General features: G+C 40.2%; 1 protein-coding gene across 3 annotated transcripts in view; it reads right to left on the bottom strand.

Annotated features, from left to right (window-relative positions):
• Positions 1–24,746, bottom strand: part of slc25a22a (solute carrier family 25 member 22a) — a 28,351-nt gene extending 3,605 nt beyond the window's left edge. The window contains exons 1-11 of one of the 3 annotated variants that reach the window (XM_054776548.1): positions 24,539–24,746; positions 20,889–21,009; positions 14,210–14,404; positions 13,981–14,106; positions 13,851–13,906; positions 11,766–11,856; positions 1,886–1,940; positions 1,247–1,307; positions 433–577; positions 200–354; positions 45–120 (exon numbers count right to left, since the gene is read on the bottom strand). In XM_054776548.1, coding sequence (XP_054632523.1) covers positions 45–120; positions 200–354; positions 433–577; positions 1,247–1,307; positions 1,886–1,940; positions 11,766–11,856; positions 13,851–13,906; positions 13,981–14,106; positions 14,210–14,229 — 785 coding nt within the window. In that variant the 5' untranslated portion in view covers positions 14,230–14,404; positions 20,889–21,009; positions 24,539–24,746. The remainder of the gene's footprint in view (positions 1–44; positions 121–199; positions 355–432; positions 578–1,246; positions 1,308–1,885; positions 1,941–11,765; positions 11,857–13,850; positions 13,907–13,980; positions 14,107–14,209; positions 14,405–20,888; positions 21,010–24,538) is intronic. The other 2 variants (XM_054776549.1, XM_054776546.1) reach the window with 2 other exon arrangements.
• Positions 24,747–27,149: the final 2,403 nt, after the last annotated feature.

Genomic DNA, 27,149 nt, shown 5'->3' with positions numbered 1-27,149 from the left:
GCTGACACAACATAGGCAGCCTCATAAAGACACAATGAGGTCACCTGATACAGTCGGTCACTCCACTGTATGTGTCCTCCGAGCTACCCCGGGTCAGAGACTGAAGTCTTGTTTTTATCACTGCAGCACACGAAAGTTCAAATAAGCGTTTGAAATCAGCACACAATGCATCAATAGGGCACACAGAGTCGCCGCTCACCGTCCACTGGGTTGACTGCGACCGCCGCTGTGCTGCCTGCTAAGCAGCCTGATAGGAAAGACACGTAGAATGGAGCAGGTCCTTCTGCACCTCGCTTTCCCAAATTGTTAAGGTTAGCAAAGAGGGGGAAGTAAATGATAGAGAATGGAACATCCCTATAAAACAAGGAAAGAATACAGGGATAAATACATTACATTACTAGAACTACCGCCTGTTTATCAGCATTCTTTTACCTGAGCAATGTGGCGCCAAGGCCCTTATATAATCCAGCAATTCCCTTTTCCCTCAGTAATTGTCTGGTGAGCTGCATGGCTGTTGGCGACTTGGTCTCCACTGTGCCTGCTGCCACTGTCTCTGGCATCAGCTTCCTCTGAGCCGCTAAGGAGTACAGGACAATCCGTCTATTATAGCTGCCCTAAATGCACCAATTAACACCACTATTCAATTAACTGCCGAGTCTCCTATGGTCTCTCGCCATTTTCATGGCCCATACAAGTAAATATCCGCTGATGTCCCTAATTAGAAAAAACATTGTCATTAACAGCTGTGGCTGTAGGCAACCAAATGGCAGTAGCTGCATTTGAAGTGTCATAGGTGGTCCGCATCCAGCAGATTCTACGTCTGCATTTGCACTACTCAGCTGCTGGTATGAAAGTCATGTGTGTTACACTGCCAGCTGTATTTATGTTGCTTGAGCAGTTTGCGCCTTACAGGTATCACAACATTGGTTCTGTTGCTGTTGTGTTGTGCAACATACTTGATAATAAATGACCATGTGGGCGAAGAGATCGGTTTTCTTTTAGACTTTCTCATGCACTCCAAAACATTATATAATTAAAGTAAAAAAAAAAACGTTTAGATATAAACATTGAGTGTCAACTATACCATATTAAAATAAGGTCATAAAGTAAAGCAAGAAAATATGGGGTTAAAATCATGCATTTCCAAGCGTATTTCAATGAGAGCCCTGTAAATAGAATAAAGCTGTTGCAATCCCCAAGAAGACCACATGGTGCCACTGCACCATAAATGTTTTGATTTGCTTACCAATACGTCCAGCATCTTGGAGCTGAATTTTCAACATCTCCATAGGAGTGGTGACAATAACCTTCAAAAGAACAAAGTTTGCCATTAAAAACCTTCATATTTACTGCCATTGTTTATTAAACAAAATGCGACTCTGAGTACTGCTATATGTAGTGTGCTTTGTCCAGTTTTAATTTACTGGCAGACATTAGTTAAATGTCAGCCGTTGCTTGGCTGTGTAATCTGTGCAGCAGTAACGAGTTAACTAGATTAAGGGTGAGGTGGTCATGTTCTCAGCAGCTATCTTAATCCAAGGTCTGCTACATTTAATCTAATCATGTTCTTTGGGCTTCATGCCCTTGCCCTTATTGACAACAAGCGTTGCCTTTGAGTCACTCACTCACTGCACATAGTCGAGCACAATGTGTCTCACCTGATAATATTTCATGGGTGTGAAAATTGTCACATTCAGATGCAAAGAACAATCTTAAGCCTTACAACTCATTTACATTGGTTTGGCTAATTCTTGCTGCAGGCAAGGACAAATGAGGCTGAGGCCCAGTGATTTGCACACGAGCAGATACAAGCAGTGCTAAAGGAAGCAGCAGTTCCAGATGGAGAACAGGAGGATGCTATTAACGCGCCACCTCACTTACTCACCTGGCATGTACCCGCCCCGCACCCAGCCAGCATTTCTTTCAACAAAGTGAGTTTTCTGCGGACAAAACATAAATAAACTTTAAAAAGGTGATCTGATTAAAGCATGCAGTCATTGGAGAGAGTCAGATTTATTGAAAACACACTTCACAGCACCTGTGAATCTTTGTTTGCCAGACACAAGGGAGGATAAATAATTGACAAGCTGCTGGGCCAGACAAGTCAATCATTCATCAGCCTGAATGTTTGTCACCATAGAGATAGCAACAGATGCCCCAGGAACGTTTATCTTATGGGGCCCAGGGCACAGGATGACTGGTGAATATGTCATACAAAACTGTGATGTGATCATTTTACACTGTAAATAGGATTATAGAGCGGATTACCAGTGTCTTGCAGACAAGTAACTCTATATCCACATACTACAAAATGTTGCCCTGTAATGTTTGGCATCTCATTAGTGATAAAAGAAGGTTGGGAGATTAACTGTGTCAATACAGACAGCTTATGTGTCAGGTTACATGTTAACAAACACGTTAACCACAGTGTGAATGAAGGGTGGAGGGTGTGTGTGTGTGTGTGTGTGTTTGTAATCATATCTTTGTGGGGACAAAGATCTGTTTACACAGTCACGTCATGGGGACCGATTTCGGTATGGGGACCAAAAATCAGGTCCCCATAAAGAAAATGGTATTAAATTAACCCAGAAGCTGTTCTGAAGGTGCCCGTGTGGTTTTTAGCATTGGCCCACAACACATGGTTTTCGATGGCTGTGTGTGTGTGTGGCATGCCCACAAGCTCCCCCAGTAGTTTGTGGCTGGTACTGCACACACTCGCTCTCCACACACACTTTTCCATAAATGGTTGGGTGCCGCCCACTTCCTGGTCCCCATAAGGAATGATTATAGAAGAATTTACAAGTCAAGAATTTGTGTGACACAAGGTAAGTGCATTTGTGTCACAAATTAGAATTACCTGAATAAGTGTTCAACTGTCATTCAACTTACAGGAAAGTTATAGTTAGTGCAGCTAGCTTGCTGCAGCAGGGGAGTGCATAATCTTGAGAGGTGTGTATGTTTTTGGCCTTCTCCTGTATGTTGATAGACTGTTAAAAAAACAAAGACATGAGGGCCAAAAATAGATACTTCTCAAGATTATGCACTCCAACTTTACAACAGTTTAAAACTACATGTCATAGCCAGTTTAAGACAAGTACACAAAGAGGTTCAATGTAATATATCGAATAATATATGCACTCGGTGTGTTGAAGGTGTGTTGTGGGGACACCGTCAAGGCCCAGACTACATTGATGACAAACCAAAAAAAAAAATCCCTGTGAAGTTTAAAATTCTGCTCAAGTACTGCACTTGCACACAACCTCTAAATGTAGTATGTTAAACACCTTAGTGTACAAGTACATTGCCATCACAACAAACATTTTCCCACATAACAAACGTTTAGAAGACAATTCACCAGTGTGTGCCCCCAATCTACTGCGAACAAGTACACAAAGATGTTCTATGTAATATATGTAGAAATGTAGTGATCGTGCAATACTTGTAGCATAATTTAAACTTCACAGGAATATTTTTTCCTTGTTAATAAACAGTGTATTTTGGACATTTACGGCGTCCCCACAACACACCTTCCACCAGAGTCTGGGTACACACTCTTTGTGAAAATATTGGAGAATCAGTTTCATCCACAGTTTTCACACACAGGGTCAGGTCAAATTCTTGTCGAATGTGTGTTGTGGGGACGCCGTCAAGGCCCAGACTACATTGATGATAAACCAAGAAAAAAATCCTTGTGAAGTTTAAAATTCTGCTCAAGTACTGCACTTGCACTGAACTTCTAAATGTAGTATGTTAAACACCTTAGGGTGCAAGTACATTGCCAGCACAGCAAACATTTTCCCACATAACAAACGTTTAGAAGACATTTCACCAGTGTGTGCCCCCAATCTACTGCAAACAAGTACACAAAGATTGTAAATGTAATATATGTAGAAATGTAGTGATCGTGCAATACTTGGAGCATAATTTAAACTTCACAGGAATATTTTTTCCTTGTTAATAAATAGGGTATTTTGGACATTTACGGGGTCCCCACAACACACCTTCCACCAGAGTCTGGGTACACACTCTTTGTGAAAAATTGGAGAATCAGTTTCATCCACAGGTTTCACACACAGGGTCAGGTCAAACTCTTGTCAAAGATGTGTTGTGGGGACGCCGTCAAGGCCCAGACTACATTGATGATAAACCAAGAAAAAAATCCCTGTTGGGTTTAAAATTCTGCTCAAGTACTGCACTTGCACTCAACTTCTAAATGTAGTATGTTAAACACCTTAGGGTGCAAGTACATTGCCAGCACAACAAACATTGTCCCACATAACAAACGTTGAGAAGACATTTCACCAGTGTGTGCCCCCAATCTACTGCGAACAAGTACACAAAGATGTTCTATGTAATATATGTAGAAATGTAGTGATCGTGCAATACTTGGAGCATAATTTAAACTTCACAGGAATATTTTTTCCTTGTTAATTAACAGGGTATTTTGGACATTTACGGGGTCCCCACAACACACCTTCCACCAGAGTCTGGGTACACACTCTTTGTGAAAAATTGGAGAATCAGTTTCATCCACAGGTTTCACACACAGGGTCAGGTCAAACTCTTGTCAAAGGTGTGTTGTGGGGACGCCGTCAAGGCCCAGACTACATTGATGATAAACCAAGAAAAAAATCCCTGTGAAGTTTAAAATTCTGCTCAAGTACTGCACTTGCAGTAAACTTCTAAATGTAGTATGTTAAACAACTTAGGGTGCAAGTACATTGCTAGCACAGCAAACATTTTCCCACATAACAAACGTTTAGAAGACATTTCACCAGTGTGTGCCCCCAATCTACTGCGAACAAGTACACAAAGATTGTAAATGTAATATATGTAGAAATTTAGTGATCGTGCAATACTTGGAGCATAATTTAAACTTCACAGGAATATTTTTTCCTTGTTTATAAACAGTGTATTTTAGACATTTACGGGGTCCCCACAACACACCTTCCACCAGAGTCTGGGTACACACTCTTTGTGAAAAATTGGAGAATCAGTTTCATCCACAGGTTTCACACACAGGGTCAGGTCAAACTCTTGTCAAAGGTGTGTTGTGGGGACGCCGTCAAGGCCCAGACTACATTGATGATAAACCAAGAAAAAAATCCCTGTTGGGTTTAAAATTCTGCTCAAGTACTGCACTTGCACTAAACTTCTAAATGTAGTATGTTAAACACCTTAGGGTGCAAATACATTGTCAGACCAACAAACATTTTCCCACATAACAAACGTTTAGAAGACATTTCACCAGTGTGTGCCCCCAATCTACTGCAAACAAGTACACAAAGATTGTAAATGTAATATATGTTGAAATGCAGTGATCGTGCAATACTTGTAGCATAATTTAAACTTCACAGGAATATTTTTTCCTTTTTAATAAATAGGGTATTTTGGACATTTACGGGGTCCCCACAACACACCTTCCACCAGAGTCTGGGTACACACTCTTTGTGAAAAATTGGAGAATCAGTTTCATCCACAGGTTTCACACACAGGGTCAGGCCAAACTCTTGTCAAAGGTGTGTTGTGGGGACGCCGTCAAGGCCCAGACTACATTGATGATAAACCAAGAAAAAAATCCCTGTTGGGTTTAAAATTCTGCTCAAGTACTGCACTTGCACTCAACTTCTAAATGTAGTATGTTAAACACCTTACGGTGCAAGTACATTGCCAGCACAACAAACATTGTCCCACATAACAAACGTTTAGAAGACATTTCACCAGTGTGTGCCCCCAATCTACTGCGAACAAGTACACAAAGATTGTAAATGTAATATATGTAGAAATGTAGTGATCGTGCAATACTTGTAGCATAATTTAAACTTCACAGGAATATTTTTTCCTTGTTAATTATCAGTGTATTTTGGACATTTACGGGGTCCCCACAACACACCTTCCACCAGAGTCTGGGTACACACTCTTTGTGAAAATATTGGAGAATGAGTTTCATCCACAGGTTTCACACACAGGGTCAGGTCAAACTCTTGTCGAAGGTGTGTTGTGGGGACGCCGTCAAGGCCCAGACAACATTGATGATAAACCAAGAAAAAAATCCCTGTTGGGTTTAAAATTCTGCTCAAGTACTGCACTTGCAGTAAACTTCTAAATGTAGTATGTTAAACAACTTAGGGTGCAAGTACATTGCTAGCACAGCAAACATTTTCCCACATAACAAACGTTTAGAAGACATTTCACCAGTGTGTGCCCCCAATCTACTGCGAACAAGTACACAAAGATTGCAAATGTAATATATGTAGAAATGTAGTGATTGTGCAATACTTGGAGCATGATTCAAACTTCACAGGAATATTTTTTCCTTGTTAATAAACAGTGTATTTTGGACATTTACGGGGTCCCCACAACACACCTTCCACCAGAGTCTGTGTACACACTGTGAAAAATTGGAGAATCAGTTTAATCCACAGGTTTCACACACAGGGTCAGGTCAAACTCTTGTCAAAGGTGTGTTGTGGGGACGCCGTCAAGGCCCAGACTACATTAATGATAAACCAAGAAAAAAATCCCTGTGAAGTTTAAAATTCTGCTCAAGTACTGCACTTGCACTAAACTTCTAAATGTAGTATGTTAAACACCTTAGGGTGCAAATACATTGTCAGACCAACAAAAATTTTCCCACATAACAAACGTTTGGAAGACATTTCACCAGTGTGTGCCCCCAATCTACTGCGAACAAGTACACAAAGATTGTAAATGTAATATATGTAGAAATTTAGTGATCGTGCAATACTTGGAGCATAATTTAAACTTCACAGGAATATTTTTTCCTTGTTTATAAACAGTGTATTTTGGACATTTACGGGGTCCCCACAACACACCTTCCACCAGAGTCTGGGTACACACTCTTTGTGAAAAATTGGAGAATCAGTTTCATCCACAGGTTTCACACACAGGGTAAGGTCAAACTCTTGTCAAAGATGTGTTGTGGGGACGCCATCAAGGCCCAGACTACATTGATGATAAACCAAGAAAAAAATCCCTGTTGGGTTTAAAATTCTGCTCAAGTACTGCACTTGCACTCAACTTCTAAATGTAGTATGTTAAACACCTTAGGGTGCAAGTACATTGCCAGCACAACAAACATTGTCCCACATAACAAACGTTGAGAAGACATTTCACCAGTGTGTGCCCCCAATCTACTGCGAACAAGTACACAAAGATGTTCTATGTAATATATGTAGAAATGTAGTGATCGTGCAATACTTGTAGCATAATTTAAACTTCACAGGAATATTTTTTCCTTGTTAATAAACAGGGTATTTTGGACATTTACGGGGTCCCCACAACACACCTTCCACCAGAGTCTGGGTACACACTCTTTGTGAAAAATTGGAGAATCAGTTTCATCCACAGGTTTCACACACAGGGTCAGGTCAAACTCTTGTCAAAGGTGTGTTGTGGGGACGCCGTCAAGGCCCAGACTACATTGATGATAAACCAAGAAAAAAATCCCTGTGAAGTTTAAAATTCTGCTCAAGTACTGCACTTGCAGTAAACTTCTAAATGTAGTATGTTAAACAACTTAGGGTGCAAGTACATTGCTAGCACAGCAAACATTTTCCCACATAACAAACGTTTAGAAGACATTTCACCAGTGTGTGCCCCCAATCTACTGCGAACAAGTACACAAAGATTGTAAATGTAATATATGTAGAAATTTAGTGATCGTGCAATACTTGGAGCATAATTTAAACTTCACAGGAATATTTTTTCCTTGTTTATAAACAGTGTATTTTAGACATTTACGGGGTCCCCACAACACACCTTCCACCAGAGTCTGGGTACACACTCTTTGTGAAAAATTGGAGAATCAGTTTCATCCACAGGTTTCACACACAGGGTCAGGTCAAACTCTTGTCAAAGGTGTGTTGTGGGGACGCCGTCAAGGCCCAGACTACATTGATGATAACCAAGAAAAAAATCCCTGTTGGGTTTAAAATTCTGCTCAAGTACTGCACTTGCACTAAACTTCTAAATGTAGTATGTTAAACACCTTAGGGTGCAAATACATTGTCAGACCAACAAACATTTTCCCACATAACAAACGTTTAGAAGACATTTCACCAGTGTGTGCCCCCAATCTACTGCAAACAAGTACACAAAGATTGTAAATGTAATATATGTTGAAATGCAGTGATCGTGCAATACTTGTAGCATAATTTAAACTTCACAGGAATATTTTTTCCTTTTTAATAAATAGGGTATTTTGGACATTTACGGGGTCCCCACAACACACCTTCCACCAGAGTCTGGGTACACACTCTTTGTGAAAAATTGGAGAATCAGTTTCATCCACAGGTTTCACACACAGGGTCAGGCCAAACTCTTGTCAAAGGTGTGTTGTGGGGACGCCGTCAAGGCCCAGACTACATTGATGATAAACCAAGAAAAAAATCCCTGTTGGGTTTAAAATTCTGCTCAAGTACTGCACTTGCACTCAACTTCTAAATGTAGTATGTTAAACACCTTACGGTGCAAGTACATTGCCAGCACAACAAACATTGTCCCACATAACAAACGTTTAGAAGACATTTCACCAGTGTGTGCCCCCAATCTACTGCGAACAAGTACACAAAGATTGTAAATGTAATATATGTAGAAATGTAGTGATCGTGCAATACTTGTAGCATAATTTAAACTTCACAGGAATATTTTTTCCTTGTTAATTATCAGTGTATTTTGGACATTTACGGGGTCCCCACAACACACCTTCCACCAGAGTCTGGGTACACACTCTTTGTGAAAATATTGGAGAATGAGTTTCATCCACAGTTTTCACACACAGGGTCAGGTCAAACTCTTGTCGAAGGTGTGTTGTGGGGACGCCGTCAAGGCCCAGACAACATTGATGATAAACCAAGAAAAAAATCCCTGTGAAGTTTAAAATTCTGCTCAAGTACTGCACTTGCAGTAAACTTCTAAATGTAGTATGTTAAACAACTTAGGGTGCAAGTACATTGCTAGCACAGCAAACATTTTCCCACATAACAAACGTTTAGAAGACATTTCACCAGTGTGTGCCCCCAATCTACTGCGAACAAGTACACAAAGATTGCAAATGTAATATATGTAGAAATTTAGTGATCGTGCAATACTTGTAGCATAATTTAAACTTCACAGGAATATTTTTTCCTTTTTAATAAATAGGGTATTTTGGACATTTACGGGGTCCCCACAACACACCTTCCACCAGAGTCTGGGTACACACTCTTTGTGAAAAATTGGAGAATCAGTTTCATCCACAGGTTTCACACACAGGGTCAGGCCAAACTCTTGTCAAAGGTGTGTTGTGGGGACGCCGTCAAGGCCCAGACTACATTGATGATAAACCAAGAAAAAAATCCCTGTTGGGTTTAAAATTCTGCTCAAGTACTGCACTTGCACTCAACTTCTAAATGTAGTATGTTAAACACCTTACGGTGCAAGTACATTGCCAGCACAACAAACATTGTCCCACATAACAAACGTTTAGAAGACATTTCACCAGTGTGTGCACCCAATCTACTGCGTACAAGTACACAAAGATTGTAAATGTAATATATGTAGAAATGTAGTGATCGTGCAATACTTGGAGCATAATTTAAACTTCACAGGAATATTTTTTCCTTGTTAATTATCAGTGTATTTTGGACAATTACGGCGTCCCCACAACACACCTTCCACCAGAGTCTGGGTACACACTCTTTGTGAAAATATTGGAGAATTAGTCTCATCCACAGGTTTCACACACAGGGTCAGGTCAAATTCTTGTCGAATGTGTGTTGTGGGGACGCCGTCAAGGCCCAGACTACATTGATGATAAACCAAGAAAAAAATCCCTGTGAAGTTTAAAATTCTGCTCAAGTACTGCACTTGCACTCAACTTCTAAATGTAGTATGTTAAACAACTTAGGGTGAAGTACATTGCCAGCACAACAAACATTTTCCCACATAACAAACGTTTAGAAGACATTTCACCAGTGTGTGCCCCCAATCTACTGCGAACAAGTACACAAAGATTGTAAATGTAATATATGTAGAAATGTAGTGATCGTGCAATACTTGTAGCATAATTTACACTTCACAGGAATATTTTTTCCTTGTTAATTACCAGTGTATTTTGGACATTTACGGGGTCCCCACAACACACCTTCCACCAGAGTCTGGGTGCACACTCTTGTGAAAAATTGGAGAATCAGTTTCATCCACAGGTTTCACACACAGGGTCAGGTCAAACTCTTGTCAAAGGTGTGTTGTGGGGACGCCGTCAAGGCCCAGACTACATTGATGATAAACCAAGAAAAAAATCCCTGTTGGGTTTAAAATTCTGCTCAAGTACTGCACTTGCACTAAACTTCTAAATGTAGTATGTTAAACACCTTAGGGTGCAAGTACATTGTCAGAACAACAAACATTTTCCCACATAACAAACGTTTAGAAGACATTTCACCAATGTGTGCCCCCAATCTACTGCGTACAAGTACACAAAGATTGTAAATGTAATATATGTAGAAATGTAGTGATCGTGCAATACTTGGAGCATAATTCAAACTTCACAGGAATATTTTTTCCTTGTTAATAAACAGGGTATTTTGGACATTTACGGGGTCCCCACAACACACCTTCCACCAGAGTCTGGGTACACACTCTGTGAAAAATTGGAGAATCAGTTTCATCCACAGGTTTCACACACAGGGTCAGGTCAAACTCTTGTCAAAGGTGTGTTGTGGGGACGCCGTCAAGGCCCAGACTACATAGATCATAAACCAAGAAAAAATCCCTGTGAAGTTTAAAATTCTGCTCAAGTACTGCACTTGCAGTAAACTTCTAAATGTAGTATGTTAAACACCTTAGGGTGCAAGTACATTTCCAGCACAGTAAACATTTTCCTACATAATAAACGTTTAGAAGACATTTCACCAGTGTGTGCCCCCAATCTATTGCGTACAAGTACACAAAGATGTTCTATGTAATATATGTTGAAATGTAGTGATCGTGCAATACTTGTAGCATAATTTAAACTTCACAGGAATATTTTTTCCTTTTTAATAAAGAGGGTATTTTGGACATTTACGGGGTCCCCACAACACACCTTCCACCAGAGTCTGGGTACACACTCTTTGTGAAAATATTGAAGAATCAGTTTTATCCACAGTTTTCATCCACAGACAATATGACCTGTGACCAGTACATCCTACATCTGAAGTTGCTGGAGCAAAACACTTACACTGCTGACATCAGAGCACAAATGAATGCATAGTTGTTGCATTATTGTCCATTCAACGTTTAAATCTGAAATCTGAAATGTGATAGTAATAGTTGATTTCTTGATCTCTTGATCAAAAACCTTTTTAATATATGTGACAATCTGAACATGTCATTGGTAATATATTTGTTGCAAAGTCCCTTCAAATCACATTGGTAATATACTTGTTGCAAAGTCCCCACTAATCACATTGGACTTGGTGTGAAGTATGCAAATATTATGTTAATGAGGTCCCCATTAACCGTGTTTTCTTGATTTTTTTTATGTCCCCACATAGCACGAGAAAATTCATTACGTCAACAATTTAGATATTTGAAGTCGTGTATAAGCTTATAAAAATGTGGTTAGAGTACCTGATTTTTTTCATCCTTGTAGCACCTTTAGAAAGGGTGGTACTCACAAGTGACGATAAAAAATATGGTCCTCAAAAAACATGGAAACGAGAATGTGTGTGTGTGTGTGTGTGTGTGTCTGATAGCCTGTAGGCATTTTAATCCGTTACCCATCCTTGGAGAGGTGATGCCTGAAGAAGTCATTGGCAGCCAATTTGATGGCTTTCTCTGGTGTGACGAGTGTTAGGTTCACCGCCGCTCCTGGGAAAAGACAAACGGGGCAAAGCATAAAAGATAGAAGAAGTAGAGGAGAAGGGTGGGAGCACTAAAAACATTTTTTTTTACATTCTATGTAATTCAGTGGAACATCTAAATTTGAATGGCGCTAAGGTCATACAATTCAGACCACTGAAATGCATGAAGTGTATTTGCGAGACCTTGGTTACAGTAAAGTGAACATCAATGGATTGTGCATGTGATTTGCTTTTACTGTAACTTTTCTGGCACAACAAGGAAAAAGAAGATGGACAAACATCGTCTATGCTCCGATTAACACTTCTATTCAGTTAACTACAGACTAAAATCTCCTAAAATCTCATAGTCCATGATCTATAAAAGCAAATAATTGCTGGGGTCTCTAATTAGCACCAGGCCAAAAAGAATGAATAGATGTAACTGTAGGCAACACCCCGCCTCTCACCCAAAGTCAGCAGGGTTAGGCTCCAGCATACCCGCGACCCTAGTGAGCATAAGCGGCATGGAAGATGGATGGATGGATGGCTGTAGGCAAACTCCTGATGTATATTTTATTAACTCCACATGATGGCAGTAGCTGCATTTGAATTATCATAAGTGTTCAGCATCTAGCAGCCTTAGCTACGTCTGCAATGTTGGGTGTGCTACTCTGCTGCTGAAACTCATGCGTGGGACACGTGCCGTACAGTTGTTTTTTCCTGTGAACTGTGCCAAGTGTCACTCTTAAGCATCGTCACCTGTTGTCAAAGTTTAGGTATACAGTCGTCCCTCATTTATCGCGGTTAATTGGTTCCTGACCCGACAGCTATAAGTGAATTTCTGCAAAGTAAATGGAATATTTTCATAGTTTAAGCATAGACAACCTGTTTATGACTTTCTAAATATTTTCTTTTACTGTTGTTAGAGCCCTGTAGGCACAAAATAACTCCTCTGTCATCCACTTTACACTCCTAGTATTATTTGTTTACACCACATTGATAATATATTTATCAATTTATTTATTCTAAACTTAAGAAAGGGTTACAAACGGAGTGGGGAAGAAAGACAAAGTAAGAAGCCAAAAACTTACCACTTCCACACAGAAGGTGAGGAGATTTTTTTTTTCCACTGTCATGTCGGACATTTCATGGCCGACTACAGCAGTGTGAAGGTAATGAAAAATCATGTCTTGTCAATGTTTTGTGCCATCACTGACACCTAGTGACCACAATACTACATATGACTTGTCTTTCAATATTTTTTTTTACTAATAATGGGCCATAGTCAACCACAAAACAGCGATCATTTATTAATTACTTAATTTTTGAAAAACGGCGCTAGTGAGGGAGCGATGTTTGAACCACGATGTAGCGAGGGCCGACTGTACAGTGGACCCCCGCACATTGGCGATTCAGCATTCACGGCCCACAAACTGGCAGATTTTTGGTCAAAAAATAATTTTAAAGTATTATCTTTTTTAACGGTGTCTGAAATACTCGTGGATTTTTGCCATTCGCTTGTGGTCCTGGAATGAACAGTAGTTCCCTGCGGGATCTGCTGTTGTGTTTTATTGATTTGACGATTTATCAAGAACAGTGAGTCACCGGTAGTACCGTGGTACACATGGCTGACGTTCGCACAGCTAGCATGGGCTCAATTACCGCTCAGTGGCTGTAGGTGTGAACATGTAGTGTATGTGTATGTGCCCTGTGGACTGGTCCAGGATGTAGTCAGATGTTCAAATGTAACCAAAACCATTGCCTGTACAGGTGATGAAGGTTTTTATGATGGATACAGTTTTGAATTAATTAATTAAAAAATCAGTTTATATTATTTCTTATGGAAAGGATTCTAAATGCCAACAAAAGGAAGGTTGGCAAGTGTTGTGGAACTGATTGTGACCTCAGCAGCTTCAGTGTAATTGTCTGTCTGAATGACTACTCACAAACAGACTATGCAGTCAGTTACACTCTTCTTCCTGTTTTTATCCTTGTCAAAGTTTTCTCAAGTTGAAAACTTACCTCTATACATCCCAAAATATCCCTCTGACCGGATGGTCTTAATAAGGCAGTCTGACCTGAAATATAAAAGCCAACAGATGTTATACAAAAAGACAGCCAACTCTGGTCACATTGGTCAGATCAGACATACATGCTGGTGTAAAGGCGAGATCCATTTTGCTGGTTTTGCAAGCGAGTCTTGGCCAGGTCGATGGGAAACACACAGGTGACTCCAATTAGGCCAGCGACCCCCCCATTGATCAATTTGGCAGGCAAACTGGATGAAGGTAGTCGGAGGGGAAAAAAAAAGGCAAAAACCTGAGTTTGCAGCATAAAACAAGCCGAAAGTGCTGATGCATTCCTTGTACTACTTATCTTACCTAATTTGCTTGTCAGCCATTTATGTAAAGACCTGGCTTCTCGCTGCTGTCAATGTTTTTGTGTACTGTGAATGGTGGGAGCAGTCTTTTTATGTATTTTGTTGATGGTTAAGAAGTGCCTTGCAGTTCGGAATGGGATTATGTAGTCGATGATTTAGTCTGGTCTGTCTTCTTCAAATTGGGGGATATCTGTATCTGTAATGAAATACAGAAATATTGAAATCAAATAAAAGTTTGAATCAGCATCAGTCTTAATACATTGTGTGCACAATGAACAATCTAAAGCATGCAAAAATAGCTAGAAGTAGAGTGCATCATTCCCCTATGCCACATACCGTACATACAGACATCTCCAAGTATTGAAATATAAAACCAAATTCCCTTGTCTGGAGTGACTTAATATGTTTGAGTCCCTTGCTCAATCCGTTCCATAATTTGATACCATATACTGAAATGCTGAAGGTTTTTAGCATTGTTACATTTTTCCCCGAGGTCATATTTCTCCTCTCTTGTCGAGAAGAATTGTATGACATTTTTAGGTAGCAGATGCACAATGTTAGGATGCATCATTTTAGCTGTTTGAAAATCAACTAGATCATCAAATTTTAATAATTGTGATTTTAGAAATAGATGATTTGTATGTTCTCTATTTGCAGGAAATTATAGATTATCTTACATCTTTTTTGCAGTATCTTTAGCGATCGAAGTGTACTTTTATAGTTATTTCCACATATGGTAATACCAGGGACCAATAGAGAGTATGGAGTGATTTTTGATCGAGGCCAAATTTTGCTTTATTCAATATTAATGTATTTCTCGACACTTTATGTTGTATATTTTTGATGTGAGATTTCCATCTCTTCGTTTCATCTATAAGGACCCCCAGAACTGTGTTTTTATTAACCCTTTCGATGTCCATTCCATCAATTTGTATTTGCGTATAAGTATCCTTTCTGCTATTAACAAATAGCCTTATCTTAGTTTTACTTATGTTCAGGGATGATCTGTTATTATCAAGCCATCTTTTTAGTATGGGCATTTCATGGCTCACACTGAATATAGGCATCATATTCAAGGCCTGGGTAGCATGTTGGTCTTACGGTAAAGAGACTGAGGGTTCGAGCCTCCGTTTAGAACATCTCTGTATGGAGTGTGCATGTTCTCCCATGCGTTTGTGTGTTTGCTTTGGGTACTCGGCGTCCTCCCACATTCCAAAAACATCACCCACAGTCAACTGGGATAGGCTCAAGCTCAACTGTGACCCAAATGAGCACACGTGGATGAACAAATTAACTGACAAAATGATTCCTACGTCAAAAAAAGTATCCCTTCCATGTCCATGGTGGTTATGGTTAAGGTTATTTTTAATATTTCGAACGGTGTTGCACATGTCTGAAAAGAAGTAGGAAGAAGCAGAGCTTCTTGGCAAAGAGTACATGTGGAATACAGGAAGTGAACAAATGTATTGTAATTGCTTCTTCCTACTCCTTATTGGACATGAAAAACTGTGAATTGTATTATGTGATGTATCCCAATGTAACGTGTATGCATGTTCAAATAAATTAAACCATTACCATTTAATTCTACCCCATCTCCAAGTCTCAGCAAGCATAGTTTGTTCACTCCCTGTGTTGAACATATACCAGGATATATGATAGATAATACCTTAGTAAATACAACTAATAATAAACTAATTGAGAATAAATGATATCAGATGCTGTGGCTTTCAGTATTCATCTTCCATATACCTTGTAAACATCATCACCATTGTCCTGTGTCTTAAACTATCTCAAATTGGTACACTGAGGTTCTTTCTGAGTCTGTTCCATAATTTAACGCCACACACTGATATGCTAAAGGATTTCAGTGTTGTGCGTGCATACAAATGTCTGAAATGTAATTGATTACTGAGGTAATATTTGTCGTCCTACAATTTCATTAAAAACTTTTCCCATGGCGAAATACACTGTGTGTCCATGAACCTTCATGTTTCAAGCACACACCCCGCCATTGTGAAAGTGGTCTCACATAGAGGAAGCCATGATGTCTACGATACTCGCCTAAACAAATAATTTGCAGCCAACACATAATATAGGCCTGATGTTTCCAAAATGCACCCTATTTTTGACACACTATGCCTGTGTGTGAAGATGCTTCCTCTTCCCACTTTCAGTCTCTCCACCCCCTGCTTCCACCAATCACCAGCCACCTCCCTCTGCAGGAGCTCCAGACCGCCTCCTACTAGCAATGTCCCTCAGTCACGAGTCACAATTCTCAAGCACGACTCACAACCGTGTTGAGAGGTGGGTTTCTGTGTGTACCCATCCACCCCTTTCATTAGACCTTGAACAGATTGCACAGCATGTAAGGATGTTTCCATTGCACAACAACACGCTGCGGGATGGTGTGTTTAGCTTGGACGGCTTGAAGCCCACCCCCAGCCCCGCTGGCCCAAAACTCCTCCAGAGGCGGAGGAAGGCGGAGAAAAGTGTGCAAGTGGGAGAGAGGTCAGATGAGAACAGGAAGGTGCCTCTGTGGCCAACGCTGGTGAGGTGGTCAGAAACTAAAAGCTATGATGTTGTGTTCAAGTATAACACATAGCAAGTGCTGGGGTGCATAACATAACATCAACACTATCATGTGACCTTGGCAGTTTGTTCTATGCTGTGGTGTATTTAGACAAGAACATGGCTGTGTTTGTCTGCTCTTATTTGTTTTTATGACCGTTTTTCCCAGTTAACTGCGTAATACCTTTGCTTGTTTAATGATAGTAACTTGCTCTCCCCCTACCCCCTCGGGGCACCTTGATATTTTATTTTATTTTGTACAAAGAATAAAAAAATACAAGCTCCATAAACTGTATGTAAAGACAAAGCATCAATATTTCAGCTTTTTCTTTTGCATTATGCCATTTAAAACAATATTTTTCCCATTTTTGCTAATCTTTTTATTTAGATTTTTTTATTTCTGTGCTGCAGGCCAATGAAGAAATGAGCTGTAGGCCACAAAAAAACCCACTTTGGACACTCCTGCTTTGAAAGCTCTTTGTCGGGGTTGAGTCTAACTCTGTGAGCAACCCCAACTCTCGTTGCCTATTTAGCTTGTTCACTTCCTTTGTCGTGAGTGAACCATGGTAATTAAAGAGAGTGCCATTGCAGCTGGAACCCATCCATGCGTTACAATAGTACTTTTTCATTGCCAATGTAGATCCCAAACCGGAGGAGAAGGCGTTCATGGAGGTGGGCTTTCCGCCCTCTGGACAGGTCATAAAGACACAGGAAATCATGTTCTTCTGCGAGATTAGATTTTTTTTGGACGTACACGTCACGCCACACAAGAGAGTGTGCAGGGGGAGGAGCGAACCGGTGCGACATACAGTATGATACAGTAAAATAATCCAGGCTTCACCGAGTGAACTTGAAACTGAAACCAGCAAAATGCAATGAAATCCGTACCTGGAGAGTAGTGAAGCGTACAGGTGGAATGAAGGTACAAAAGTACAAGTACAAAAATGATGTACACGTTGGCAGGTCAGTTTCTTTGTACGCAGTCCACCACTGCTTAGAACAACCAATATAATAAACATTGTTTTTTCACTTTATTCTCACTATGCCATAATTTACAGAGGTCAGTATATTCGGGTTGTTCAGACGTCCATGAGTCACCCAACAAACTGGCATCGCCCATCTTTTTAGCCATGCCCTCAGCTTCCAGTTGTCCACTGTAGTTCATCTAAATGCCACACCACTCGGTCTGCATCAGGACATTTATTTGACCTACAGTCTTTTCACATGCTTGAGCTGTCATGACAATCAGAGTCTGTGTAGAAACAAGTGGAGACTGTGTGCAACATCCACTGTGCCATTACCCGCTGACCAAATCCCAGAGGAATTACTTTTTGGAAGCCAATCGTCAGGTCACTGCAGCGATGCCAGAATTACTTCCCATCAGATTTCCCTCAACTGGATCATTCACTATTTATACACTTAATTACACTGGGTGCACTTGCACAATGAAATGAGGGCTGTATGTTGTTTAGAACTATAACCATTTTCAATTTTGATTGAGGTATTAATGTTACAATGTGTTTCCAATTATGGTTGTCATTATGTAGTAATAATATTAAGAGGTGTTGCCTAATATTTCAAATTATATAGATATACAGGTATTAGAGGACCAAATATTAGATTAGAACTACAATAATAAGTACATTGTTATATTAATACCTCAATGGCAGTGTCCATCAAAATTGACCATTATTACTTCCGACGAGCACATTTATTTGCACCGTCACAGTCCACTTGCGTTGGGACCATGTTACATCAAGTGCAGTCACCCACTAAATTCAGCAGATGGAGATGTGGTAAAAAAAAAAAAAAGCTTTCTGTGCTGTTGGCACTCACATTGTAATGTGCATTATCACCACCTCCAGGGCTGAAGTGTTACAGATAGTATTCCACAAGTACTCTTACATTTTGACTGAGGTGGACATTTTTAGAACCGTTCTAACATGGTGGAGATCATGCAAGGAGTTCAACCAGTTGACAAGCATATACACACAGTCACACATATTTTGAGTTTGTCCCGTGTATGCAGATAAGCACTGACGAGTAAACAATTAGTCACAATGATTGTGAAACTGGCCTCTGCTGCAGAACCTTGAACTAACAATTTAACTCAACCACTTAAAGCAGCCATTGGACACGTTCAATAAAACCGGCGAGTGTAGCGGCCACTGACTCCGACAGATAACAGCTCTGTTCTGACCCTTGTTCATCATTGTACAATGAGGCCGTAAATATTGCCATGCTCACAAGCAGAACGGCAGGAAGCGAGAAAACCTACTGTGCAACAAAACACACACACACACACACACACACACACACACACACACACACACACACACACACACACACACAGTTAAAAGGAACAGTATGCAATTTAAAATCTAAACAATAACAAGGAACATCGTTTAAAGGTGTAATAAAGTACATTAGAAATCATGTAACTTACAATCGAATGTGCAAGTTTAAGGTTCATATAACAGATAACAAATACATGATTTGTTACAATACTGCTAGCTACAACAGGTAATATTTTTAAAACCAGTTCAAAGGTAGCACAGATAACTATGAGCTAACATATTAACAACTTAATAAGACAGATGTTACTAAAATGCTTATTTTATATTAAATGAGCCACAGTACACTGCTTTATAAATGTTTATAGCTTTATAGGTTTTAAGTAGAGCTACAATATGCAAAAACCAGAAGGGGGAGTGACACAAAAAACATTTGGAACATTGTCATGCCCTCCTGATGGCTAAAGCTAAGAAGCTTTCTCTATTTGAACGTGGTTGGATTGTCGAGCTGCATAAGCAAGGCCTCTCGCAGCGTGCCATTGCTGCTGAGGTTGGGCGCAGTAAGACAGTCATTCTAAATGCTTTGAAAGATCCTGAGCATTATGGAACAAAAACAGTAAAGTAGTAAACCCAAAAAAATCACACATGTGCTGAGCCAGAGGATCCGATTGGCTGTCCATCAAGACACAAGGCGGTCTTCAACCCACATTAAGACCCTTACTGGTACCAACTGCAGCGCAATAACCATCAGATGGCATCTGCGGGAAAAGGGTTTAAAAAACTAATTCAAAGACCTCGTCTTCAATGCCACAAAACTGCCTGTGTAGACTTTGCCAGGGAGCATCAACCATGCGACATCGAAAGGTGGAAAAACGTTTCATTCTCTGATGAGAATGTAAGGTCGTCAAACGGTGGCTGCTTACGTGCAGATGTTGCAGCGGGCATCCCTCATGACTGAGGGCCCTCGTCTGTGTGGTAATGGCTGGGTTTTTCAACAGGACAACGCTGCAGTTCACAATGCTCGCTTGACGAAGGACTTCTTCAGGGAGAATAACATCACTCTTTTGGACCATCCTGCATGTTCCCCTCATTTAAATCCCACAGAGAACACTTGGGGATGGATGGCAAGGGAAGTTTATAAAAATGGCCATCAGTTCCAGACAGTTGATGCCCTTCGTGAAGGCATCTTCACCACTTGGAGCAATGTTCCCACTAGCCTCCTGGAAACACTTGCATCAAGCATACCCAAACCAACTTTTTAAGTGATTAACAAGAACGGTGGAGCTACTCATTACTGAGTCCTACTGAGAACATTTTTTGTTCTGGTTTGGAGAGTTTTTTGTTATTTTTTGAGCGATGGTCTTAAAATTTTGATCAGCTCATAAACAGCCTATTTCACTTAAATTGTTGTTTCCAATAAATTACTTTTGTCTCACTCCCCCTTCTTTCTTTTGCGTATTGTAGCTCGACTTAAAACCTCGTTAAGATCCAAATGTGCAAAATGCAAATTCCAGCAATTTTTCAACTGGTCTTAAGATTTTGATCAGGTCTATATATATATATATATATATATATATATATATATATATATATACACACACACACACACACACACACATACATACAGTATATATACATACAGCATAATGTTTGAATCAATCTAGATGGCTGTGTTGCTTGATTTAATCAGCTTTGATTCTTTTCCAGCAGCAGAAAAAAGGCTAAAAATAACCTTGTAAAAGCTGTCAAATCTGGATCCAAAATCACCTCAAGTTAATTTACTAGTCAAATTCTTTCCACCCATTCAAACCAAAGTACCTTACAGGTCACGCCTCCTTGGCTGCCTCTCAGTCCTCATGTGACAGACACAGTGGAATCGGTCCCTCACTCAGTCACAATTGGTGAATGATTACAGAGACTGTGGTCGTCATGAGTGCACCTTGACACAAAAAGACGGGAAAAAAAATAATCACATGGTCCTCCGCACTAGTTTTGAGCTGACAGTTACAAAAAATGGAAATGATCAGCAAGCATCACAGGAAGTCAGGAAGTGTGCCAACAAGAACATGAAAATCCTGTCGCAGATGTTGGACGGACATAGACTGAGAACACACAGAGGAAACATCTCATAAAAATGTGTTTATTTCCCCATCTGGAGCCGTTGTGTATGGAACAAAAAATGGCAGTGAAACCTCCAAATGGCCATATAATTCAATCCAAGGCCATACAATTCAGATAAGACCAAAAATAATAGGGATAACTATGCCTCTAAAGTGCACAAAACATCAGCTAGAACTGACGTCAGCAAATCTCACGAGACCTCAGCTCAGCAAACAAGGATTAACCATGGTTATGTGCTTCTTAGGGTTTTTTGCAATACTTATTGCAAAATCCTGTGACATCAGCATATGGTGAAGAAAAGCCATTACAAAAGCACAATTCAGTCAGTGTGTAAGGACAAACTCTGCCTGTTTTCCTTTTTATTTGGCTTTTTTTGGAACACAAACCCGATGTGAGGGTCATCGTCCACTGCAAGTTCTTGCCACGGGGCCAGATGGGCAACCAACACATCTACAAAGAGATCCTGTGGTGTGTGCTTTGTTCAGAGCACGAGAAGAGACGAGACTTGTGTGAGAACAACTCATGGCTACTTCACCATGACAACGCACCTGCTCACAATACCCCAAACATCACACAGTTACTCCATCGCCATGCTGGCGCAGCCCTCCCTACTCACCCGACTTGGCTTCACTTGATTTTTTCCTTTTTCTCAAGCACAAGGGGGTGAACATGGGGACCCGTTTTAAAGATGTGGATGACATTGAGATGACCGTGACGACAGAACTGCAGCGGATCCTGGAGGAATCCTTCCAGGAGTGCATGAAGGCGTGGCAGTAAAGGCTGGGAAAGTCCATTAGACTCCAATGGGATTACTTTGAGGGGAACACTTGTAGTTCGTGAATTGGATTGGAAATATTATCTTTAGTCATACCAGTCCTGGAACTTTTTTGACCATGTACACGGGACATTATGTGGAGTAAACAGATTATCATTCAACAACAGTAAGACTAGCAGTGTCCCAACACATTTGTCCTGCATGACCATGTGTGTAGTCACTTGCAGTTACAGCTAGTTACAGCTGTACAGTTTTAGTTTCTTTTTACATTATGCAAGAAACATCTCAGGGGTGCACTGGGACGCATCCTCAGTGATGTATCCTGGGATCATTGGGTGTTTCAGGTCTTGCAACATCATACACCCTCGCGCAGGCGACCCAGCCGGGGTTGATCAAGTCCCGACTAGCGCTCCAGTAGCAGTCCACAGATCAGCACTCTTAATCCAAAACCACCTTCTGGCCTTCTCTGCGGTTCCACCCTCTTCTTGGCCGCCCCATGACGCCCAAACGACTCAAGACTTTGCAAAGAGAACTCCTATAGGCTCATAGAAGCCAAGTAAGGATGTTAACTCTTGCAGCACGAGGTGCTTCCATGACAAAAATCACCTTACCATTACAACTTTGTTTATTAAATTAAATATGAGCATTTCATAATTTTTCCATTTTAACATTATACTCGTAATAGCTTATTTTTACACTTGTATGACAAGAAAGAACGTTAAATCATGAGGTGTTTCAGGCACATCTGCAACAGAAATCATTATCATGCATTATTTGGAGTTAAATAGTCGTGTTTTATGGTTTTGAATGTCAACATACAGCCGTTAGCTTTTACACTTTTATGGCCATTAAGGTTAAAATGTTACTTTAAACAATTGCCTGTATGGTTAATGAAGATTATGTCTTTGTCCATTATTTCCTAAAGGAATCATTGTTTTAACTTGCATCACAGAACTTTGTGTACTGTGTAGTATTATATTACTTATAGCAAGGTTGGAATTTACCTTTAGGTTTTAATTATTTACTTCTACCAAGACAACATTTTACAGCGCTACTCCTGTGTATATTTGCTGAGACAGCTGGTAGTTATTACGTTTGTATTTTGAGGCGATTTGTGAAATGCAATCTATTTTTAGACAGCACTGCAGAAAAAAGGGATGAACTTTGTGGTGTCACAGATAAACCTGATTACTATTCCCTCTTGCCATCAGCATGGGGATTATATACCTACTCGTTGAAATCTCCCTTTGCTACTCGTTTAGTGAGAGTTGTGTGCGACCTGGCCACAACGCTGCATTCCCTGCACAGATGCTATGTGCTGCACAGTTATACATTGTTCCAAGTTCCTTGCAATGAATCAGAAATAACATCTTTAGATTCTGCAAAGACGTGGTGTAGCCTTTTACTCCCTCTCCTGACAGCACACATATCCCCTGTGGACCCTTCATGCGCCTGCCTTTGCTTCCCTCCGGCATGGATGAGGAAAAAAGCAAGCCCGCCTCAGAAACAAAGACAACATGCAGCACTGGAGCATCTGGTTTCACTTTACAGATTACAGTAAAACCTTGAATGACCCTGAATGACTTTCACACAGTAACAACAGCATCTGAGCAGCACTGCTACAAGTCATTCACAACATGAACACATAGAGCCAGGTGACATTTAAAGTCCTTGTCTGTGGGAATTTGGCCTCAAGGACTGCTGTATCCTGCACTTCCTGCATGCAGATTAGACAAATTTAAAAAAAACCACGATGTTCTTTGCAACAGAGGGCAAATTAAATATGACAAAAGGAGCACAGGATGTCACCCTACACCAAGGATGGCGTGGCTCATCAATAATTTCATAGCTGCAGGAATGCTTCTGCAGGGCCTATATAGACACACTGCTGGCCTACTAAAACTAACAATTACTGTAAATCTGCACATCTGTCAGTGCTCCTACTCAGCTGACAATTGACTGTTATTATTGATCCTTGAGGTTCATCAGCAGTAAAAGACAACGATGGATTAATTGTGAGCATCACTGTGAAAAAGGAGGCGTGATCACCATCCACTACTACCAAGCTCCCTCCTCACTACACACAATTGAATGACGGCTGATAAGGCGCGAAAGCCGGCATCAAGACAACCATGGTGCCCCAGTCCACATAGACACAAGACGATACAGAGCCGACCGAGACATAAATATTGTAACACACATTTATCACATAGCGGGCTGCAACACCTGTTCTACTGTACTGGTAATTGCTAGTGTCGGGGAAACCATGCGACAACACTGCGAATGAACAGTTATGATGATTTACGAGTATGATTTTCCTCTTAAATATCATCCAGGACTCTTACTGCTATTGAAATGACATAAATGTCACATAACACAAGGCTCGCCGGTTCAAGCAAAAGCTTAGCTAGCCCTCTCACGTCGAGCTCACTCCTCTATTCATATGACGCACTCACGTCATTTCTATGAATATATTCAATAAACGCAGGTATATTCGCACGTTATTGTAAATCTATGTCGCTCAGACAGCCGCCACACACAGAAAAAGACACGCATACTGTTGACTACATACCACAAATAGCTGGTCCAGTTATCCCCCTCACTCTTGCTGTGCAGTTAGTGAAGATTAGGTGAAATCAAAGCCTTCACACTGTGTTTTAGGCTGCCAGAGAGCTGCTAAGCACCGGTCTTACTAGCATCTGAGTAGCGCGAAGGGAAGAAGAGGTGGGAGTGAAGGTTGCCTGGGATGGTGGAAGGGAGGGAGCCAGCGAAGCTGACCGTCGATCAAGGATGACTTGAATTAAAAAAAAGGAGTCCTCTAGTGGTTTATAGTGGAAGTGCACATACATTGCAAAAGAACAAGGTGTAGGGATGGGGGATGGGGGCAGGCAACCACTACTATAGTGACCTTGAACAGCCATAAATATTTACTGTAGTGGTATCTCGTCAGGGATCAGCAAGAATAAAAAATGTCTTTCAAACGGCAGGAGAATGTTGCTGTTTTTTAAGCTAAATATTTGATTTGCAGCTGTGGTTATGTGGTGACTAAATGTGTGGATTGAAATAATAACATTTAAAAATGACTACTGTGTGAATACAACTGGCAATTTCCCGCAGAGAGATGCTATCACAGAATTATAAATCTGGTTAAGACATCACAGCATATGATAGCAACATCCTGGAAAACATACAAATATTACCAGCAAGTGTTTGGCTGAACTCAAAATTATTCAACCCTCATCCTCTGTATTTGCAAAGCTTCTAAACTTTCAGAAGTTTGCAAGAAACCATGCATACATTTCCTACCGCACTTGTCTGCATATAGTCATGGGTGAGCGATTTATCCCAGGCGGTAAAGATGCTATCACAGAATTTGAACCATGCTTGAGACATTACAGCATATCATAGCAAAACCTCAGAAAACCAAGCAAATATGCCCCCTAGTGGCAGTAAGTGATTTACTTTTCAAGATACCCAAAGCGCTTGAGAAACTCATTATTCATTCACTCTACAGTCACACATTGGTGCTGGTAATCTCCATTTGTAGCCAGAGCTGCCCTGGTGGCGTCTGACAGAAACGTGGCTGCCAATTTGCGCCAACGGCCTCTCCGGCCGCCACCACATTTTTTGCAAGTTCCTAAACTTGCACTATTTTGTAATTAACCATATACTGAGATTTTGTTTCAAGTACAGTCGTCCTTCGTTCATCGCAGTTAACTTGTTCTAGACTCGGCTGTGATAAGTGAATTTTAAATGAAATATTTCCATAGATGTGGCATAGAAAACCTGTTTACAATCTCCTAATTACAGTTTTTAACATCATTAGAGCCCTCAAGACATGAAATAACACTCTTATAGTGACCTTTACATTTGTATTATCTAATATAGTAGATATAATCACAGAAAATACGACATATTAGACACAAATAAGATAACAGACTCACACGTTAGCAGTTCCTTGTTTTTTTCCGGACAGCATACTTCCTTGCAGCTTTAAATGGCTTTACACTCGTATTACCCAATACATTTGACAAAATAAGAGTAAATAAGCCATGTAAGATGCAAATAAAACCCCTGCTGGAGCAGTGTCACAGTCGATGTGTTCCCTCGGGAACCGTAATGAGGAGTCCAGTGCCTGTCTCACCAAACACCGACACCTACTGTAGTGGCCAATGTAGAATACAGTACTACATTCAAAATTACAACCTTCTTCTGCTTCTTCTGCCTCGTACAGTATTTGTATTTTAGATCATTTAGTTAGATCATTTAACCATTTTATGATTGAAAAGGCTTAATTTAGGCCAAGAATAAGTAACATTTGCTTAAATATGTTTTTAAATAAAAAAAATGCTTTGTATTCTACTACAAAACAGTGATCATTTAGTAATGAATGAATTTTTGAAAAACGCAATAGGGCTGGGCGATATGGACCAAAACTCATATCCCGATATATTTAGGTTGAATATCGATATACGATATACATCCCGATATTTTTGCAAAGTGAGTTTAGACAAAAACAAAGCCAAATGTGCATGTTGAGTTGTTTTATTAAAATAAATAAATAAATACTTAACATGATGTTTTTTGAAATTTTAAAGCTTCATGCAAGATGCACATGAAGAAAATCTTATCTAAAAATAGCCTCGAAAATAAAGTAGGCAATTCTTTTTGAAATAAATATAAAAAAGTCAAATAAAATATTTTTTATAACAAACCTTTAGCTATGCTCAAATCCTCAGCTCATAACAAAAGAACAAAATATGAAGAAGTGCCCGGTTTAAGAGGGCATTTTAAAATGTCAGCAACTCCAAAATACTTTAAATTGAACAGTAGTATTTTTTAGGTAAACATTTTTAGAAGACACGTGTCACATGTCCTTATTTTGTGCCAGGAACACCAACCTGTCAACTGGATCAGTCAGGCTTAGCAACTACATTTGTGGTAGAGCTTATCGTGCTAAATAATTGTGACTGTGAAGCTCGCTGGACATCGTGAGGCTAACGTTTTTTCCACTGTTGCAACAGGGACCATATCTCAGCAATGTGATAGGACACCTCTTTATAATAGCACACCACTTTGCTTTTCTTTCATGAGGAAAGCGGCAGACAGCGCACAGCTTCACACATTCCTCGAATTGGAGTTTGTGCCAAGTTTTAATGTGGTGAAAAATATTTTTTAATGCT

The sequence above is a fragment of the Dunckerocampus dactyliophorus genome, chromosome 5 (genome assembly GCF_027744805.1).
Source record: "Dunckerocampus dactyliophorus isolate RoL2022-P2 chromosome 5, RoL_Ddac_1.1, whole genome shotgun sequence".
In the NCBI taxonomy this organism is placed as follows: Eukaryota; Metazoa; Chordata; class Actinopteri; order Syngnathiformes; family Syngnathidae; genus Dunckerocampus; species Dunckerocampus dactyliophorus.
The sequence above is the reverse complement of the archived record's forward strand: the minus strand, read 5'-3'. Positions and strand labels throughout refer to the sequence as shown.